General features: G+C 54.7%; 3 protein-coding genes across 4 annotated transcripts in view; all 3 read left to right on the top strand.

The window, feature by feature from the left end:
• The first annotated feature begins 1438 nt into the window (after positions 1-1438).
• Positions 1439-8933, top strand: LOC141737171 (uncharacterized). Its single transcript, XM_074571811.1, has 10 exons — positions 1439-1676; positions 2118-2174; positions 2645-2793; positions 3297-3462; positions 4946-5052; positions 5550-5681; positions 6608-6752; positions 7013-7243; positions 7479-7672; positions 8722-8933. The coding sequence occupies exons 1-10, from the start codon at positions 1578-1580 to the stop codon at positions 8897-8899; spliced, it is 1458 nt and encodes a 485-aa protein (XP_074427912.1). The 5' UTR covers positions 1439-1577; the 3' UTR covers positions 8900-8933.
• Positions 8934-9038: 105 nt separating this feature from the next.
• On the top strand, positions 9039-13314 carry LOC141737172 (centrosome-associated protein CEP250-like). The gene is made up of 4 exons (XM_074571813.1): positions 9039-9216; positions 11061-11213; positions 11640-11753; positions 12440-13314. The coding sequence occupies exons 1-4, from the start codon at positions 9115-9117 to the stop codon at positions 12467-12469; spliced, it is 399 nt and encodes a 132-aa protein (XP_074427914.1). The 5' UTR covers positions 9039-9114; the 3' UTR covers positions 12470-13314.
• Positions 13315-15200: 1886 nt separating this feature from the next.
• The window catches only part of MMP24 (matrix metallopeptidase 24), a 54244-nt gene continuing 50100 nt past the window's right edge, over positions 15201-19344 (top strand). Inside the window, exons 1-2 of one of the 2 annotated variants that reach the window (XM_074571815.1) lie at positions 15201-15615; positions 17634-17782. In XM_074571815.1, the coding sequence (XP_074427916.1) occupies positions 15517-15615; positions 17634-17782 (248 nt within the window). In that variant the 5' untranslated portion in view covers positions 15201-15516. The remainder of the gene's footprint in view (positions 15616-17633; positions 17783-19344) is intronic. The other variant, XM_074571816.1, reaches the window with a different exon arrangement.

Raw genomic sequence — 19344 nt, 5'->3', positions numbered from 1 at the left:
CAGCGGTGGGATAAAGGTGGCAATCGCGTGACTCCAGGGGCTGAGAGACACGGTAAGGCGCTCTTCTGCCATTCTTGGGCGGATGCTCTGGTCGTCCTGCCATCACTGTGTGCCTGGTTTGGCTTTCACGGGAACAAGGGACAGCTGACGAGCATTTAAACACCTTTAAGGTGTTTGAAACACCTTAAGGTTAAACCTTAAACACGTTTAAGGCACGCAAGTCTATGAAACGTGCAGATCAGTCCGACTGCTTTTATACTGGCTACTTTTGCGGGGCAAATCTTTGCCTAGTCCCTCTGAAATCATGACAAGGGCTCATGGATGCATTTCAGGAATAAAGCTCCCAAGTTAATGGTCTTTTAAGACTAGAAAGGAAGCAGCTGTTCTGGCCAAACTTGGCTTTGGTTGTATCTTTAAATCACAGCGGGCTGACAAATGGGATGACCTGGTTAGAGGAAAGAGCCTCTCCCCAGGGAAGGTTCTGGCGACTCAAGCCTTGAAGCCTAACCTTGCCCCTTACTGCAGGTACTTTGTGTGTGTTCATGCAGACCTGAGAAATATATTGTAGTTGACTTATCGCTTACAAGTTGTAGGAAGTGGCCCTTGGCTACGTGACCCTCTCCTCTACCCTTTCTACCTGTTCTGACTCACCCTCGTTCTTCGATACAAACCAGAGAGGATTCTGGCAAAGTGTTGCAGTCTAACAGGAATACTGTCCTGACTTCTCCTTTCCAAAACTTGATCTCCTGACTACCTTTTCTGGGAGACAGCGTCATTCTGTGTGTCAGCATAAAGGGAATTTGTTGGTTTGCATCACTTGGATGTAACTTTCTGGTGTTGAAGCTGAAAGGCTAAACTAAGGCAAGAGCTGAATGATGGGGAGGTACGAGGATTTCTCCCGTTGTCACGGGAGTGTGGTGATAGTGCTCTCGCTGCGGTGTCCCTTGGCAGCCTTTCTCTACTCCCAGGACAGACGAGGCCGGGGGGCAAAGGGGACTGAGCCCCGTTTGTCGTGTTTCCCCCCTGAGCCCATGAAATAGCGCTGTATTCCCGGAGCCCGTTGCCCTGGAACTCGGAAGCTTTCCCTCCCGCCCCGGCTTCCCCGTTGCCTGCTGGCGGCCCGGGCCCTTCGCGCCGCCCGTCGGGGAGGACAAGGTCCGGGAGCTCCCCCCGGGCACGTCGGCGTTTCGCCCCGGGCCGGGCCCCCCGCTCCCGCGGCAGCCCGGGCCGAAGCCGCAGCCTCCGGCAGAGGCTCCGGCGCTGCCGCCGCCTTCCCCGGGCGACGGCCCGTCCCCGCGGCCCCGGCTCTCGCCCGCCGTCGCGGGCCCCCCCCGACACGCGGCTCGCGGGGACCGTTTCCCCCCGCTCCCGCCCCCAGCGTCGGCCGGCGCCGGTAACGGTCTCCGAGCGGAGCCGGCCGGAGCGAACCGCGGCCGGAGCGGCCTCTTCCCCCGCGGCAGCCCCGCAGCCCGCAGGAAAGCGCCGCCGCAGAGCGGCCCCGAGCGAGCCCGTCCCTCCCGCCCCGCGGCTCCCGGCGGCGCCCGTCAGGCGGCGGAGCCCGGCCGGCGAGCGGGGGCATGGCGGCGCCGGGCCCGGCCTCCCTGCAGCGCCGGCTGCAGAGCTCGCAGGAGGCGCGGCACCGGCAAGCGGTGCTGGTGCGGAAGCTGCAGGCGAAGGTGAGGAGCGGGGGCGCCTGCCCGGGGGGAGCTCCCCGAGGCCGGGCCGGGGTGCCCGCGCCGTCCGCGGACGGGACTCGGCGGCGGAGCCCTCGGGGGGCGAAGGCGCGGCCCCGGCGGGGTCCTGCCCGGGCCCTGCCCTGCGCTGCCGCGGGCGGGACGGCGCCGAGCCCGGAGCTCGGGGGAGGGAGGGAGGGAGGCCCCGGGAGCCGTCCCGTCCCGTCCCGTCCCGTCCGCGGTCACCCCCGAGCCGCTCGCCGGGGCTTGGCCGGGCTCGGGGGAAGCGAAGCTTCCCGGTCCCGAAGGGACTCGGTGTCGCAGCGGCAGCGCCGTGGCGCGGGCTGAGCTCGGGCTGCAGAGAGCGAGAGAAAAGCCGGTGCCGGAGGAGCCGGGTCCGTCCCCGGCTGCAGTCGCTCATCTTCATGCCGTGTCTGCGCCCAGGTCCTGCAGTACCGGACCCGCTGCCGAGAGCTGGAGCAGCAGCTGGAAGCAGGAGCGGTGAGTGCGCAGGGCGCGAACTGAAGAGAGCGGCCGGAGCGTTCGGGAGCGAAAAAGCTCCCCGAGCCATGGCAGGGGAAAGCAAGATTGTGCTCCCGGAGGGTTTCAAGAAGCGCTGCGAGTTTGCCCGCCCCTGTTCTGCCCAGTTGCCGCTCTCAGAGCAGCCAGCAGTCCCAGAAATGCAGGATTGGAGTTGTGTGCAGGGGTGCTTTATTGGCGGGGAACGTTTTGTCCTGGGTCTCGGGAGAGGGCTTTGCTGCCTGTTCTGGGGCTGTCTCTGAAATAGAATGGGTGGACAGACAGTGTTTTGGAAGGCGAGAATGCTGGCGTCGGCCAGAGAGAGCTGGCTCTGTGCTTTTCGTTCTGCTTGCTGGCTAAAGCAGAGCTAGGAAAGAAAGGGTGGGAGCGTAGGAGAGCATTCCTGGGCTTCAGGTGGAAGAATTGGACTAACCATTCGCTTTCTTCTTCAGGGATGCCTCCCAGGCAGGTGGGAAGTCACGGAGGCCCTGGAGAAAGCCCTGCTTCAGGTGAAAGAGGAGCAGCAAAGGTACAAGGAAGAAGCGTTCCCTCCTACTCGGTATCCTGGATGCTCACGGCAGGGAGGGAAAACCTGTCAGTGGTAGGCAGTCTCCGCAAGGGAAGTGTTGGGGCAAGCCCTTTGGAAAGGAGAGAGGTGCACAACCTGTTCTGTGGGGCAGTAATAGTGGTGTGTGCTGACCGCTTCTGTTTGGAACGGGGCGTTCCTGCGGGTGAGCTCCAAGGGTCCCTTTCCAGCCTAAACGCTGCCCTGGTGCAGTAGGTGAGGGACTGGGGGCAACGCTAGAGAAAGGTGATGCGTCCAGTGATGAGGCAGCACGAAGGGGAGGCAGCCGTCAACTGTGGGCATCGTCCGAGTTGCAGAGGAAGGGGAAACGCAACCTGTAGGTGGGAATTGAAGGCTTAAAGCAAGGAGAAGCAGACGAGTTGGCCATCAGCGAGAGATCTTAGTTCATCCTAGAAAGCGCTTTTCCTGCCTCTCAGTTTGAGAACAAAGGCAGTGTTGGGGGAGCCGGGAAATCCCGGGGATGCCGCTTGTGGATAGGGGTTGTTCAGAGACCTCATGGCTGTTCCCCCCTTTGCAAGGTGCGAGGATCTGGCCGAAGCGAACAGTCTGCTGCGGGAGCACCTGGAGAAAGCGAAAGAGGTGAATTCAGCCCTCAAAGAAGATGTTGGAAAGCTGACGGCGGATTGGATGAGGGCGCGGGAGGAGCTGGAAGCGAAGGAGCGCGAATGGCGCCAGGAACGTGAGGTGAGGCTCAGCTGCGGGAATGTCAGAGGGGGTGCCAGCGTGGCATGAGAACGCGTTTTGTTTCTGGCCCAGAGAACTTGCTGTGAGAAGGTTGTGGCTCTGTTGAGGATGTGTTGGTGTTGACGAGCAGAAGAGAGGGGTTGTCGCGGATGGAGCGATAGACTTCACTCCTAAGAGAGAAGCAGCAATATATTTATTGATATAAACCAATGATTTGACCAAGTCGATAGTAGACGCAACAGTTTTAAGGGGGTGCTATAGCAAGGTCCACTTGGTTTTTTACTGCACAGAGGACGGGGTCAGAGAGAGCTGTCAGGGAGACCCTCCTGTTGAGTCAAGGTTCAGAAAGGACCCCTGGCTTTCTAAAGGCCTTCTGAGAGAGGAGTCTGGGTGCGGCTGGACCCAATCCTAGTCGCAGACTTGGTCAATGGTTTATGGCTAAAGGATTATATGTGCACAAGCAATGCTTTCTATCACAGAATGTCAGAGTTCAGCATGCTATAAACCAATTTAGCGAGGATCTGTTGCGGCCCGGAATCTCTTAACCTGGAGGAGTAATCCTGAGCAGCGTCCCTGCTCACGGTGAGATCCCGGCCGCAGCCCGCTGCCGAGCAGGAGAGCTCCAAATGCCCTTGGGCTCTTGACTATTTATGGGGGGAAGATGACGACTTCCAGTCGTATTTGCACATTGACCACAGTACCAGTATCGCGGTGAGGTGGGCGCATTGCTCGTGTCACCCCTTGGCTGTTGTGGTGTTATGCGTCTCCCTGAGACCCCCTGTGAGCCCCGGATGCCGCCATCACGACGAGATGCGCCCATGCTGACCTCCAGGGGTGGTTATCGCTTGGGCAGGGTTATGGGAGACAAAGATCAAGTTGGTGCGTGGGAGAGGGAGCTCAGCGTGGCAGGGGTGGGAGATGGAGGACTGTCAGCAAATCGTGGTGACGGAAGAGGCCCACCTGCTGTGGCCGTGCTGCTGGGTCCTGAAGGCAAATGCTTGCTGCTGCTGGACGCTGTAGGGCAGCGACACAGGAGCGCTCGTCTTTTTGATGGTTCTTAAATCTCCGTCTAGAGCCATGAGAGCAGAGAGGTCTGTGTGTTTTGAGATTCAGAGCAGCCAAGGGAAGAAGAAGACAGGCCTCCGTCACCGCTAGCAAATGGGACGGTGGTCTTGGAGGGGCTTGTCTTTGTCTTCCTCCACCAAGACTGTGAGACGCCTCTGCAAGGCGAGGTGCTGACTCGGGGTCAGCTTGCTTTGCTGATGTCCCCTCCCGCAGGAGAAGGGTGGATGTTGCCTTCTTTGAAGGCAGGTGGCAGGTCTGCTGGGGCTGCTTCTGTGGTGCCTCTTCAGTCCTTGGTGCCCTGTCGGAATAGTTCTTAAAGGAGAGCTGGCGATGGTGGTTGTGCTCTCTGCCAGCGGAAAGACTCGTACAGTGATGGCGGAGGCTGAACTGGCATTTCTTTTTGTCTTTGCATCTTTAGCTCTATGAGAACTACTTCAGGGGTGACCGTGACCGTCTGCTCGGGCTGTGGCATCAGATGGTCACCTTCCGCCGTCATTTCCTGGAAATGAAGGCTGCCACGAACCGGTGAGTAGAAGTTGAGGCCGATCTCTGGCAGAAAAGATGTACCTTCCCTTCACACCTCTCTGAGGTTCCTTTCTCACAGTTGCCTTCTACACAAACAAGAGCAGCGTAGCCGTGATAGTGTCTGCTGCTGGTGTCAGCAGGCGACTTCAGACTCTGGGTTACTGTCAGCCATTTATCTTCCTGGATTATGAACCTTCCTTAATGCGTCGACCGTGCCTTGGTTCTTGTGTTCTTTGTGCTTTTTTTGTTACGCCGTTTTAGGCTTATTCTTCCTCCACCTTCCTGAAAAGTTTATTATGTGGCTGTTGTCGTGAGCCTCTGAGCAGTCGCTCGCCAAGGTGTGTCCTGACCCCAGAGTGTCGAGGAATGATTTGTCCCCAGCCGAGATGTCATCTTTCCTGGCAGCTTTTCCTCTTTGCGCGATTACGTGCGTGAGAAGCGAGTCAGCTGATAGAGCTGGTGGTGTGAACGTTGGCTCTTCCTTTGTTCTTCTGCAGAGATTTGTTAGAGCTGAAGGCAGAGCAAATGAGGCTTTCTGGGTCTGTAATGGCAAAGTGCTCCCGTCTAAACTGCAGCGTGATGTCCTCCCAAGCCAAGGGGGAGCTGGAGAAGAAGGAGCTTCAGGACAGGTAAAGGTGTTTTAAACTTTGCTGTTAGCACCGTTCTCTTCTGGGGCTGCCTCTTGCATTCATAGATGGGCTGTGTTCACATTGCAAACACACCCGTTCTGCACAGCCTTGTTTCTGTCCCGAGTCAAACGGTTGCCTTCAACAGAAAGGACGGCAAAAATCGTCTGACTGCCAGAAGCTCCTCTGGGTAAGACCAGACTGGCAAAGAGGTGGCGTATTCCAGTGCTTTTGCTGTGAACTGGTTCTTGGTGAGCAAGCGAGAGCAGCCTAAAGAGAGCTCTGTCTCTGGTACAGCCCTTTTGCTCCCCGGGGCGGTGCTAGAGGAGTTGGCAGGAATTTGCCCAGCACCATCCTAAGCACTGTAGCACCTCTGTGCTGACAGTTCCTTGTGAGACTGAGTGCAGAAGGCCTTTGGGGCAAGAAGGGCCATTTTGCAACATGCAGCGTATTAACCGGGCCCCTCCTGTGATCCCATGGTTATTGGATTGGACATTCATAGCCGTCTCCCCAGACAGCTTGCAGGGCCTTGGATTCATTCACTGCAGAAGGCAAAAGTAATTGTGGGAGTCGTAGTCTGGACTTTCAAAGTCTGTTTTAGCCCAAGAAGAACTTGTGCAAGGCTTGTATCCAACGTATGAAAGAGGAGAGAGAGAACTAAGAGGCAGGAAGCTGTTGCCAGTACCTGAACATTTTGGAAACGTTCTGTGATGTCTGGAAGCTTGATTTACTTTCTCAATGACGAACGTTTCATCCATGACAAAGAGTGATGCAGCTCTAGTCAGGAAATGCCGGTGGTGTTTAGGTGTAGGTCCAAAGCCGTTGGAAATCATTCCAACTGCCATATCTGGGACACAGTATGTGCTCCTGGTTTTGGAAAGGAGAATGTTTTTACATTGACGACTTGTTTGTCTTTCCCCTTCTCACAGACTGAAGGACTTAGTGGCACTTGAAGACAAACACTGCGTGTTAGAGCATGAGTTGGTAGTTGCGAGAGAGGCGCTGGAGGAATCGCACCTTGAGAGGGATGTGCTGAAGGAAGAGAAGCATGAGCTTAGAGTGGCCCTGGAGAAGGTATGGCCACCTTGTGATAGCAAGACCAGCACAGATGCTTTTTTCGTGTCAGTAGATGCCAGGGAACGTGCTGTTCTCCTCCTTGGGAAATGGTGATGAGACCACGCAGGCTCCTCGGGGTAGTTTGTGGGCACGTGCTTATTGGGAGCGCTGACCTGGGAGTATGTCAGCGAGAGGCAGGGGATGTGGAGTTGCTGCTCTCCTCTTCTTCAGAGTAAGTCTTGCTGTATTTAATTTCCTCTGTGCTTCTGTGATTGCAGCTGGAGCAAGAGAATGAGGCTCTGTTGTGTAAAGTGGATGAGATGGAGAGAGCAAAGATCTCTGCCCAGGAGAAGCTGAGCTTGTGTGAAAGAACAAAGAGCGAGCTCTGTGCAGAGAAAGCCCACCTGGAGCAGCTGCTGAAGAAAGCAGAGGAGCAACAAGAGGAGCTGCGGGTAGAGCTGGGGGTCCTGGCAGAGGAGAAGGAAGAAGCCCAAGAGAAACTCCTTGAGGTGAGACCAAAGACCTGGTGCTTCTGGGTGGGCATGTGGCTGCTTGGCTGGGTGAAGCTGTCCGTGTTGGCCTCCTTTTTGGCTTCTGGTAAGTTGCAGAGAGAGGACTGCATCCACGACTCTACTGTTCTCCCATGTGGCAAAAGCAGCAAACTGTGTAGCTCTGGAGCCTTTGTCTGGGGCAAAAGCCAGGGCTGCACGCAAGGACTCTCACTGCATTTTGTCCCGCTTCCAGGTTTCCCGCCAGCAAGAGTCGTCTCGCAGTGGCCTGGAGCAGTTGCGCCAGGAGTCCTCTCGCCAAGGGCACGCACTGGCCGAGGTGTGCGCAGAGAAGGAATTGCTGGTGCGGGAGAAGGCTGCCCTGGAGGTGCGACTGGCAGCCATGGAGCGGGAGAGACAAGGCCTTTCGGAGCAGCTGGCAGAGGCCAGGTAAGGGCAGGGAGGAGACCCTGGGCAGGACGTTCTTTAATGTCTGTAATGGTAAAGGTGACAGTGGTTACACGGGGATTGATTGCATCCTGTGTGCTTTTCACATGTTTTCTCTTCCATGGACAGAAAATGGAAGAATTGCAAGGAAAAAAAAAAGTCTACCTTGATTTGAAGGTTATTTTTCTGACAGCTAAAGCTGGCAAAGCTCTCCTGAGCGTTGGGCTCATGTTTATGCCCCCTTACGTGTTCCTCTGTGACGTCCACAGCAAGCCGAGTGGGCTCTGAACGGAGCCATAATTAAACCACGCAGGCGTTTCCCAGAACGTGAAGTTTCTCTCTGGTCTTGGATTCTTGTTCTGTGCATTTGAACATCGATCTTTCCTTGTCACGTAGTTTGAGGTGGGATCTTCAGAATTCACGGCTATTGCTTATGGAGGTTGTGAGCAGGACGCTGCCCTTCAGGAGAAGCCAGAGGCTCCTGCAGAAAATGTGGAGGGCCTTCTGTTTCTAAGCTAACTGGTGTTAGTGTGGTGCAGGAGCTAGAGCTGGTGACACCAGCAGCAGGGAAACCTCTCTTGAATTCTTGCCAGCCTTCAGGGGTTCCTGAAGCCCATCACTGATGTCTGTTAAAATGGACATAGTTACTTTGGCCTGCCAGAGACTGGTGTAATCGGAACTGTGTGCTTGTTCTCCTTCTTGAAGATACATCCTCCGTTGTCCATCCAAGTTTTGCTTGCTGGCACAGGCTTGGTGGGCGCAGCTACCCGTGTGTCATGGATCAGACCCCAGCAAGTGAAGATTTGGCTATTGCAGTCCAATTCGGCTGGGCTTTCTGTGTCCTGCCAGGTGACAAGGGAAGCCTGGCCATTCCCTCGCAGGGGCCCGCATTGCTATTTTGAAGGGCAGAAATAGGCTCCCTGTGTAGGAGTTTCCACGTGAGCCTTTTTCCGTAGGCAGGGGTAGGGATCTTGCACCGCTTCTTCCTGGAACAACTCCCTGTGGGTGTCAGGAGCAAGCAGCTCCTTTCTCTCTGTATTCACGATTTGCAGGTCAGGGAAGGAGACCCTGGAATGCAGCCTGTTGGAGGCTCAGCAGCACTTGTCTGAGCTGGAGATCACCAGGAGTCATCTTGAAACCCAGCTTCACGCGGTGGCGCAGGCCAAGGAGGTGATCCAAGGTGAGAGCCTCCCGTTTCTGGTGACCCCGTGCCTGGGGAAGGTGGTATGAAAGCAGCTCTCTGTCCGCAGTGCTTCTGAGGAGTGAAGGAGCTGGAGACAGACCCCTCCTCCACGGAAACTCAAAGGGCGTAAGGTCAGTAAAGTCAGAGCCGCTGTTTGTGCAGACTCTGACTCTTGCCATTTGTCGTGTTTGCAGGGGAAGTGAAGTGCCTTCAGTGGGAGCTGGAAGCAGAGAGGTCTCTCCTGAAGCGGGAACGGCAAAACATGGCGCAAGAGCTCCTGCAGAAAGAAGAGCAGCATACCGATACCCTCAAAGTTCGGGAGGCCGACCACCAAGGGGAGATAAACAAGCTCCTGCAAGACGTGGTAGGAAACACTATGCTTCTGAATCCTTCAAGCAAGCTTTGTGGGCTGGCTTGAGGAGAAGAACAGCCTGAGCGTGTGAAATGGCAGCAATGGTCTGTCCCGGGCGACACGGTGCCGGGCCAGGCAGCAGAGCCAGTGGCTCGTCCTGGAAGGAGCGTGGAGACCCCCAGGACTCTGGTGGGACAGTAAATGCAGGCACGGGTTGCGTGTGGGCGTAAGAGGAGTTCAACAGAAGGTTGGGTGGTCCCCAGCCAAAGCATGGCAGCAAAGGGCTGGGATCTTCCCAGCCTCCCGCCCGCCATGGAGTAGACTCCTAACGCTGCTGCCAGCTGCAGGCGGGGGAACTTTGTTCCTTCCTTTCTGTCCTTTGGCGGCTGACAGAGGTGTTGGAGCAGACGGAACAGGCCCCTTGTTCCTGGTACGGGAGTTCGTGGCCTGTCTTGTGAGGAGGGCACGAGGGTCTGGTCCCTTTCTGACCCTGCAGTCCGTCTGCACCTTTTCCTTGATGAAAAGGGAGCCGAGCTGTGAAAATGGAGGCTGTGAGCCTACGCTGTTCTGAGGAGCTTGGCTGAGACTTCATCAAATGACTGAATGGTTTGGGTTGGAAGAGACCTTAAAGATCTTCTAGTTCCTACCCCCATGCCAGTGGGACACCTCCCACTAGACCAGGTTGCTCCAAGCCCCGTCCAATCTGGCCTTGAACCCCTCCAGGGATGGGCCAGCCACAGCTTCTCTGGGCAACCTGGGCCAGCGTCTCACCGCTCGCACAGCAAAGACTTTCTTCCTAATATCTCATCTCAGTCTCCCTTCTTTCAGTCTAAAACCGTTCCCCCTGAGCCCCTTTAGGGACTGGAAGGGGCTCTAAGGTCTCCCCGGGGCCTGCTCTTCTCTGGGCTGAACCCCCCCAACTCTCTCAGCATGTCCTGACAGCAGAGGGGCTCCAGGCCTCGCAGCATCTCTGTGGCCTCCTCTGTCCCCGCTCCAACAGGTCCGTGTGCTGATATTCATGGCCCCAGAGCTGGAGGCAGCACTGCAGGGGTTCTCCCCAGAGCAGAGCAGAGCAGAGGGGCAGAATCCCCTCCCTCGCTCTGCTGGCCACGCTACTGGGGATGCAGCCCAGGATACGGGGGGCTTTCTGGGCTGCAAGTGCACGTTGCCGGCTCTCATCGACCATCACCCCCAAGTCCTTCTGCTCAGGGCTCTCTCAATCCATTCTCTGCCCAGCCTGTGTTTGTGCTTGGGCCGAGGAGAAAATGTTTGCTAGTAATTCACCATTCAGCTGCTCAAACGCTTTCCGTCAAGCCCAGAACTAATGAAAGAACTACGCAGCTTGCCGTTAAAATTAATGCGAGTCCAAGAGCTGTGCGTGGGTGATTGGTTCTCTCCTATCTAGGCAAGATGAAGCAATGTGTGGCGGTTGGGATTTTGCATGGAAAGGGCACAGTTGACCAAGCGAATGTACTAAACGTAGTAGAATTTTGTAAGGATGGCTGAACAGCAGCGACACTGATGGTGCTTAGAGGAGGCTTTCAGAGATGGAGACTCCTGAGGTCCAGCTTTCCCAGGGTATTAGAGAGAATGGAAATGGTACCGTTGGCTGGTGAGGTTGAAGGCTTCATTGCGCTTTCAGGGTTTTCTTTTGTCGCAGGGATTTTTCCAAGGTGATGTGGAGGAGGGCCCCTGGGAAGGGAGAGTGTTGTTTTGGGCTGTGGACCGGGAGGAGGAGGAGAAGGGACGTAGCACTGTCCATTCCTCCATGGTCATTCTCCCCGATGTGTTGACTCTGGCCCTTCTCTCCTTTCTGTGGCACCACTCCCATCATCTGCTCTCTGAATGCCCAGCAGGCGACTGCAGAAGGGCAGCGGCTGTCCTGGCTCTCGGAGAAGAGACTCCTGTCGCAGCGGCTGGAACGTCTGCAGCAAGCAGTTGCAAGGCTGGACCGGGAGAAGACAGAGCTGAAGCAATACAGTGCTGAGCTCAGGAGGACTCTGGAGGAGGTAGACCAGGCTTTCGCTGCCTCTGCACAGCATCACGGTCCTCTGGAAGACACCGCATTTCCAGAGGCAGCACTGTGGAGTCCTTGGCTTGTTTCCTTCCCTCTCCCACCGTCCCCTGTGGCCACACGCTTTTGTCTTTTCTCTCTCTTCTGGCACCCCGTTGCCTTCGCAAATGCACATTCACTGTGGTACCAGCCTTCTTGCCCCAGTGTCCCCATACACACCCACTGGACACTCTTGTGTCAGTAACTCTTTCCTCCTGCTCGCTCTCTTCCATGGGCTACTTGGAGTGCTTTTTGGCCCCAGCGTTCTGTGGTGCAATTCACAGTCTCTGAGCAGCCATCTCCTTGCCAGGATGTCCAGAGGTCCTTTTGCTCCTTGTGTGGTGGCAGGTTTCTGTGACCCTTTCTCCTATCCAACGTGCAGGTGGAACGTGAACGGAGGAGGCTGAGGAGATGTTGCAGAGGTCGGGCGCTGCCAGATGCAGGCGGATCTTCTCTCTCCGAGTCTGACCAGCACAAGATGCTGGCGTCTCAGCAGGTGAGACCAGGATCTTACTTGGTGGGAAGAGGATGGAGGAGGTGGACCAGCAGGCAGTGGGAATACCCAGTCAGACGTGTCCCTTGGCCATGGCCAGACAGCATTGTTCCCCGAGGTCTGGTCTCTGTGGTGCCTGTGGGTCAGGCAGGGTGGGAGAGGGATTGGAGGAAACTCAGAAGATGGAATGGATGGGAAATAGAGAATAGTCTAAGGACGTTCCCCTTGAGTCTTGCTCGTCTTGTTGAGCTTTCCCATTTTCCCTTTTCACGCGCTAGCTGTCACGTTTTTAAGGCAGATGAGAGCAGAAGAGTTCCTCAGTGCCTTGTGTAACCAGTAACTCTCCTGCTGAGGAAAAAGCCTGTGGCAGTAAGGTGGCAGTAGCCCCCGTCTCTCTCTTGGAAAGGAGAGTTGGGTGACTTAATCCTGTAGGAACCTCTCTCTCTCATATCCATGTGATGTCTCGGGGTTGTACGTGTGAATGGTAAGCCAGAGAGAAAGTCAACTTGTTGATAGTGTGAGGTGAGGCCAGGGTGACTCTGGGAACCTGTGACTTCCATTCCCCGAAGAGCAAGTGTTTGTCGGGGCTGGCGTTAGAGGGTGCGTCTTCCCCGAGAGCCGGTACCGTGGAGCTAGGGCTGGTCCTACCAGCGTGGGCTTGTCTGAGCTCGGCCTTTGGCCTCTTTCAGGTGTCCCTTCCGCAGACGCAGCTGGCGTAAGAAGGAAAATAGAAGCGGGACTGGATTGAGTGCTGTGCAAAGACCGGCCAGGAACTTCAAGACCTTGAAGGCCAAAGCTGCTGCTCCGGTGGCAGAGACTCGGGAGCTGCGCTGAACCTCGTCCTGCTGCGGAGCAGCTGCAGCATCGCGGGGTTCCCGTCTTGGGCCCTTCCCTGGACTGTGTTTGTTTTCCTGTGGGCAGGGGGGGTGCATTTGTTCTGTTTAGATTTTGCAGCATGTGCTAGTGATAGTGGGGGTTTATGTTTTTGTACTAAAAAGCATTTTGTACTATTTCTGAAGGGAAAAGGGAGAGGGGTTTTTATGTTTTTGTAATAAAAGCCATTTTGTATTGTTTATGAAGGAAAAAGGGAGTGGGGGTTTTCACCGTTTTGTAATTAAAGCCATTTTGTATTGTTTCTGAAGGAAAGAGAGAGTGGGGTTTTTACCTTTTTGTAATAAAAGCCATTTTGTACTGTTTCTGAAGGAAAAAGAGAGTGCTTGGTACATTCATGGGTCAGGAAAAGGTTAGAGTAGGGATGCCAAAAGAATATGGTTAAAAAGTTCCAGGAGCGTTTTGTATAGAATTGTAGTAGAACTTTGATGGAACTTGAGCTGAACTCCTGAAATTAAACCTTAATTGGCCTAATTAGGGGGATCTCCCAAACCGTTCCAAACTTGGACTTGAATGCATGTGTCTGATGAGGGATGGTAAGGGAACTGTAGCTCACCCATGGGCTGTATCTCATCACTGTGAACCTGGGACTGTCGGAAACGCGTGGTGTGCTGGCTGTTGTTAAACGCCCGGCACCCGATTCTGCAGAACTGAAATAAAGACAAATATCTCGACTCAGTGTGTTGATTGGTTTTTGCCCAGCGGGTGAAGAACCCTGATTTAGGGACATCTCCTCCCGCCCTGGTTTTTCCCATTCCCTGCTTGCAGCTCCCTTTGGGTGAGCCCTGGCACCAGCTGCTCGAACCTGCCCACCTGCACCGTTCTGGGCCTCCACAATAGAGCTGCCTCCCCGCTGCGCAGCGAGGAGACCCAAAGGACAGGTGGCAGAGCGGTCCCCAGGGGGAGACTGGCTGCAGCTTTTAGGTGGGAGCGGTGGATCCAAGTCTGTTTTTCCTCCACCTTTCCTGCTGAGATACCTTAGCCATAAAAAAAATGGCCCCTCCCACCAAGTACACAAGTTATTCTTTCTTTTGTGTACTTTTACTGGAACATTAATTCCCGAGGTTGAAGTGGTGCAGAGCCTCTTCTAGAGGTACTGGTTGTATTACCTCTGCCTGGGCCTTACTGTATTTTAACAATTTCTGAACCTGTAAAATCTACTGTGTCTCATTTTCATTTCCTGCTAATGAAATTCTATGAGTAGGTACCTCAGTTCTGGGGAGTTGTATCAGTCTTTCAAATAGTATTGCATAGGAAGACAGTTTCAGTTTTTGTTGAGGTCTTTGTTAAATATTCATTAAGGGTAGAGGTACTTCTGGTGTCGGTGTGCTTAAGCAAATGAGCAAGAGACAACCTCCTCCTCCAATCTGTCACCACGAGGCATCATTTTTGACCCCGAGTGAAACAAAGGGGAGAAATTGAGTGTGAGAAAGCCCTTGTGTTTCTCCGAGGTAGCACAGAAATGCATGCCTCCACCGGGGTGCACATCTCAGAAGCGTGCCACCCCTTTTCAGACTGGGATGGCTTCAGGGGACGACCACTGGCTAATGAATTGCCAGCCCCACTTTTCCTCTTCTTCTCAGGCTCCTTGCCATAGAATCATAGAATGGTTAGAGTGGGAAGGGACCTTAAAGACCATCTCGTTTCACATCCCTGCCCTGGGCAGGGACACCTCCCACTAGACCAGGTTGCTCAAAGCCCCGTCCAACCTGGCCTTCAACACGTCCAGGGATGGGGCAGCCACAGCTTCTCTGGGCAACCTGGGCCAGGGGCTCACCAGCCTCCCAGCAAAGAATTTCTTCCTTATATCAAATAATTTCTAAAAATTTCTTCCCTATATCTAATCTCCCTTCTTTCAGTTTAAAACCGTTCCCCCTTGTCCCGTTGCTCCGCTCCCTGATCAGGAGTCCCTCTCCAGCTTTTCCAGAGCCCCTTTAGGGACTGGAAGGGGCTCTAAGGTCTCCCTGGGGCCTGCTCTTCTCCAGGCTGAACCCCCCCAACTCTCTCAGCCTGTCCCCACAGCAGAGGGGCTCCAGCCCTCGGATCATCTCCGTGGCCTCCTCTGGCCCCGCTCCAACAGGTCCATGTCCTTCTGCTGTTGGTGCCCCAGAGCTGGCGGCAGCACTGCAGGGGTTCTCCCCAGAGCGGAGCAGAGGGGCAGAATCCCCTCTCTCTCTGCTGCCCACGCTGCTGGGGATGCAGCCCAGGCTGCCGAGGGCTTTCTGGGCTGCCAGTGCACATTGCCGGCTCATGGTGAGCTTGTCATCAGCCAGCACCCCCAAGTCCTGCTCAGGGCTCTCTCAATCCATTCTCTGCCCAGCCTGTGTTTGTGCTTGGGATTGCCCCGACACACGTACAGGACATGTTGAACCCCACGACGTTGGCACGGGCCCATCTCTCCAGCCTGTCCAGGTCCCTCTGCTTGTCATTCCTCCCCCCAGCGCGCCGGCCCTCATGTGGTGCTGTATACAGCCGGCCTCCTGCACCTGTGGCTTCTACACACGCATCTGCCGTACATTTCCAGGCTGCAGCCAAAGACAACGCGGGACAGCCTTGGCCGGGAGCGGGAGCTCTGCGAACAGCAACAAGCCCGTCGTGAGGGAAGAGGGCAGCAGAGAACGGCCTCGGCCGGGGCCGCTGCCAGCGCCTCCGCGCTCTCCCCCGCCTGCCGCTACAGCGGGGTGCGCGGAGAAACCCCTGCGGGACGGCGACGCGGGGCTGCCGGTGCCCGGCTCCGCCCCTTCCCGCAGAGCGGCCCTGGCCCGCCGGAGGAAGAGGCGGTGCCACGGCTGCGGCCTTCCCCTTCCGCCGTCCGTGCGCAGCCGCAGCTGCTGCCGTTAGGCCGGAGCGGTGGCCCGAGCCCCGCCGCGCTGCCATGGCGGCGAGGCGGCGCTGGGGCCTGGCCGCGGCGGGCTCACTGCTGCCGCTGCTCTGCGCCCTGCTCCGCGTTGCCGCCGATACCAGCACTGGCCGGGTAGGTCTGGGAATGGGAGGGGGGCCGGGGCTGGGCCGTTCTGTGGGGCGGCGGGGCCGCAGCTGGGAACGCGGTACCGGGGGACGGGAAGCCTGGGCCCGGCTGTCCGCGGTGTCGGCCCGGGGAAGGGCTGGAAGGCTGGGCGGGCAGAGGCCCCCCAGCTCCCCCGTGCCTGGCGCTGCTGCCCGGCAGAAGCCGCTCTCTATGTCCCGTAGGCCCTCGGCGGGCTGCTCTCCGAAGCGGCCGGTCCTGGTGGCTGGGGCCGGGCCGGGCCGGGCTCTGGCGTGCGGCCGGCGGCGGCGGCTCCTCTGGCTGGGCAGGCTGGGAACCGGCGGGCGAAGGCAGCCGAGCCCCTCCCGTGTGTGCTCTTGAGCATCAGACGCCCGGGAGGAGCTTTCTTTGGTGCCTGTGTGGGCATGGCCTGGGGTCCTTCTGTCGCCTGCTGCCGCCTCCGAGTCTGGCCCCGAGGGAAGGGGGGTGAGAGGCGAGGGTAACCCTAGCCTGAGATGTTCTGGTGAGTGTGCTGTGCCCTTGCTGCTCAAGGACAGCTTATTTTGGTCAGACAGGTCTTACTGTTCCAGCAGGCTGCGCTTGGCAGAAGCCAATGCTAGATGCCAAGGCAGCGATAACGAGTGACTGGACACTTGCTTGGCTTTATCTTGAGCCCTTGGTGATGTCCATGTGGAATAGTGCTGTATGTCCATTTACTTGGTGAACTTTAACACGCCTGGCCCAGACGCTGTCTTACACCTTCCTTCTGCTTTGGAAGCAAGGCCTTTCTCCCGAGTGGATTCTGGTGTCTTGTTGCCACAAAGAAATGGGGATTGTTCTCCCTCTTGCGCTCCTCCTGGCTGGAGCCCCCTTCCTCCTGTGGTGTTATGTTAAGGGAAGACGTGCCTCTACTCTGCCCCCTGCTCTGAGAGATCAGGCTGCCGATGTGAGAGCAGCACATGCAGACAATTTATCAGCGCTTGTGTGTTGAGGACTCTGTCCTGTGGGTCAGATGGATTGTCCTCATGGCTGGAAAAAGCTTATGGGATATATGTCTATCTCATACTAATCTTGATCTACGTATCAAACCAGAGGGCAGGGGTATTGGCCAGAAGAAAGAAACGCTGAGGTGTGTGCATGAAAAGTTACAGTGAAAAGTTTATGAAAGCAAGCCTTCATTTAGGTTTTGTTGGCATTTGCACTTAGTGGTGAGTTAATATTCCTTTTTCTCATGGTATCAAGGTGAGGGGGAGGAAGGGGGGGGGGAATTGTGAACTAATGGGTGTTTCTGAAAATGCTGTCCTTAGCGTTTTGACAAGTTTGCCATGTAGTTTTATCTAAAGCTGCATTTTGGGGGGAAGGTGGGGAAAAGGGACAAAGCTCCTTGAGGAGAGTTGGCTATGTTTCTGTTCTCGCGATTTGTTAGGTACCTGCTATTAGTAGAGGAAAAGTCCATCTAACCAGAGTCCTTGCAAACTTTCTGAGTGTGGTTTTTTTGGGTTGGTTTGTTGGGGTTATTTTTTGAAAGAAATACTCCTGTGCTCAGTGCAAGTGTAAAGTTGAACCTGTGTTTGTGGGGATTGCTCGGGCCTGTTAAGCTGTTTGCTTGGAGTGATGCTCCAGAGGCTGTACTAGGGGGTGGGCAGTGTGTTATTGGGAGCGTGCTGCTCTGTGGACTGAGAAATCTCATGATGGCAAGGTGACAGGGTGCACAGGAGGTCTCTGGAACAAGGACAGAGCTTCTTAGGTATTTCTGGTGCTCCAAAGACCTAGGTCTGCCCCAGTTACTCAGTAGGGATGGTGGTCATTTTTAATCGGTAAGTCTGCATTGTCCTGTCAGGACAGGCGACATTTAGCTGGGTCTTCAGCCCTCCCTGGCGATGAGATGATATTACCAAACTTAAACAAAAAAAGAGGTGGTTGAATTTTTTGGGCTAGTTCATCAATTTTTCTTTTGAGGAAACGTTCTAATCTGTTAAGTTGAAAACTTACTGTGGCATCTTACCATCTGTTTCTTTCTTTTTCAGGGTTGGTTAAAAACTTATGGCTACTTACTTCCATCTGACAGCCAAATGTCTGCCTTGCAGTCGGGAAAAGCTGTGCAGTCAGCAGTTGCCACTATGCAACAGTTTTATGGAATCCCAGTAACAGGAGTTTTGGACCAGACAACTATTGAGTAAGATCGACGTAGGCTAATTTTGTCTTTCCCTTTCTTAATGCATTGTCGTATTACCTGAGTAATTATTCCAGCTACAAGAAATCCTCAAAAGGGATAGAGTTGACTGACTCAGCCAGAGAAGTCTTGATTTTGAAAAGGTGTCCCTAATGAAAACAAGTGGACAACTCCACCTTTTCTTTTTGCCAACAGTACTGTTTGTGAGTGTGAGGAGAAGCTCTTGTTAATGCCATTATTTGTGCATAGATCCCCGTTGCAGGTGCACAGGGAAAGCGTGAATACTGTGAGCTGAAAGCACGCAAGATCAAGGGTTTCATTTATTTCCGTCTCTGTCTGGACATATGTGAAAATCTGTCTTCAGACATGGCTTCTAATGTATTTCTTAATTAATTGGAGTTGTGGATCTCTACAGATGCTACTTGTGGAGATCTGGAGTTCTGAGTTGAAGTGAGTTGTTGTAGTCTGATGATGATAGCCAAGACTACTTAGCTGTCGATAGCTGACATTTGTTGGACATTAGAACTTTTCTGCTGTGTGTTGACCATGCGTTACTTGTTGTTGGTGATAGGTGTCTTGATAGCACAGAAGGATTGGTCTAAATCACTTAGGCTGGAGGGACTTCATTTTTTGAAGGCTGTTGCCTTTAGTCTGCTGCTCAGTGTGTACTGCGAAGGGTGGCATGGAAGTGGTGTCCTGGTGTGGAAGCAGCGTTTGTTGCTGCTACCTGACTGTTTTCCTCTTGTCTGTTTGCCTGGATGCTGTGTATTGGCTGAAGCTGTCTGCTCTTGGCCTGGACTAAGGGAGCATGTGTTGTCTAAAGCAGAATGCTGCACATAAGATCTTACTAATGCTTTCTGGGGGAAAGAAGCATCTCATGGTGAGCAAAAAAAAAGAAAGCACAAATAATAGAACTTGCTTAGCCCCTGCCTGAGAATTTTCCCTTGACCTTTTGTTATTGCATTAGCAGACCCTTTTAAGGTGTGCTCTGCCTAGTTCTTCATCTCTCCTTTTATGGCACTCAGCTGGCAAAAGGGATACAGTAGTACAAAAGAAGGGGGCCCAAAGTAACAAAATAGCATGAAGAACAAAGGGGTTTGGTTTTATGCCTTCCAGACTACGAGAAGAGGGAGAAACACAAGAAATTAGTGAATTAGGCAGGAGGGGGTCACCCTGGGCTGAGAGTGTCTTGCCAGTGAATGTAACATTCCCTCTTCTAGCTCACAGGAAAAACCTAGATGGATCCCTCTTCTGAAATTCGAGTCTCCAAAGGCTTGAAACCTCAGCTGCAATGAAACACGAGTGTGCTCTACCTCCATCTGTCCTGAATCAGTAGGTCCATATGCTGGATGGCAGGGTGGAGCAGGAGCACTTACCTAGAAATTACATGAAAGGAAAAAGAGGTCCTAATCGCTGTAAGCAGTGAGCCTGTATTTTTGAGTTGGAGGGAAGTGTCTGGCTGGGCCTTGTTGGGCTGTCACTTCCTCAGACCTGGCTGTGGAAGCTGAGCAAAAGGAGAAGAGCTGGTGAGGCAGGCAGGGTCTGAGAGCTCTGAATTACTTGGG

The sequence above is a fragment of the Larus michahellis genome, unplaced genomic scaffold (genome assembly GCF_964199755.1).
Source record: "Larus michahellis unplaced genomic scaffold, bLarMic1.1 SCAFFOLD_157, whole genome shotgun sequence".
NCBI lineage: Eukaryota > Metazoa > Chordata > Aves > Charadriiformes > Laridae > Larus > Larus michahellis.
The sequence above is the reverse complement of the archived record's forward strand: the minus strand, read 5'-3'. Positions and strand labels throughout refer to the sequence as shown.

Excerpts from the sequence above, each read along its gene's own strand:
- LOC141737171 (XM_074571811.1), top strand. The coding sequence starts at position 1,578 with ATGGCGGCGCCGGGCCCGGCCTCCCTGCAGCGCCGGCTGCAGAGCTCG. Across the intron at positions 5,053-5,549 it reads ATGAAGGCTGCCACGAACCG|AGATTTGTTAGAGCTGAAGG; the intron begins GTGAGTAGAAGT and ends GTTCTTCTGCAG. Across the intron at positions 7,244-7,478 it reads CCCAAGAGAAACTCCTTGAG|GTTTCCCGCCAGCAAGAGTC; the intron begins GTGAGACCAAAG and ends TCCCGCTTCCAG.
- LOC141737172 (XM_074571813.1), top strand. The coding sequence starts at position 9,115 with ATGGCGCAAGAGCTCCTGCAGAAAGAAGAGCAGCATACCGATACCCTC. Across the intron at positions 11,214-11,639 it reads TCAGGAGGACTCTGGAGGAG|GTGGAACGTGAACGGAGGAG; the intron begins GTAGACCAGGCT and ends TCCAACGTGCAG. Across the intron at positions 11,754-12,439 it reads AGATGCTGGCGTCTCAGCAG|GTGTCCCTTCCGCAGACGCA; the intron begins GTGAGACCAGGA and ends GGCCTCTTTCAG.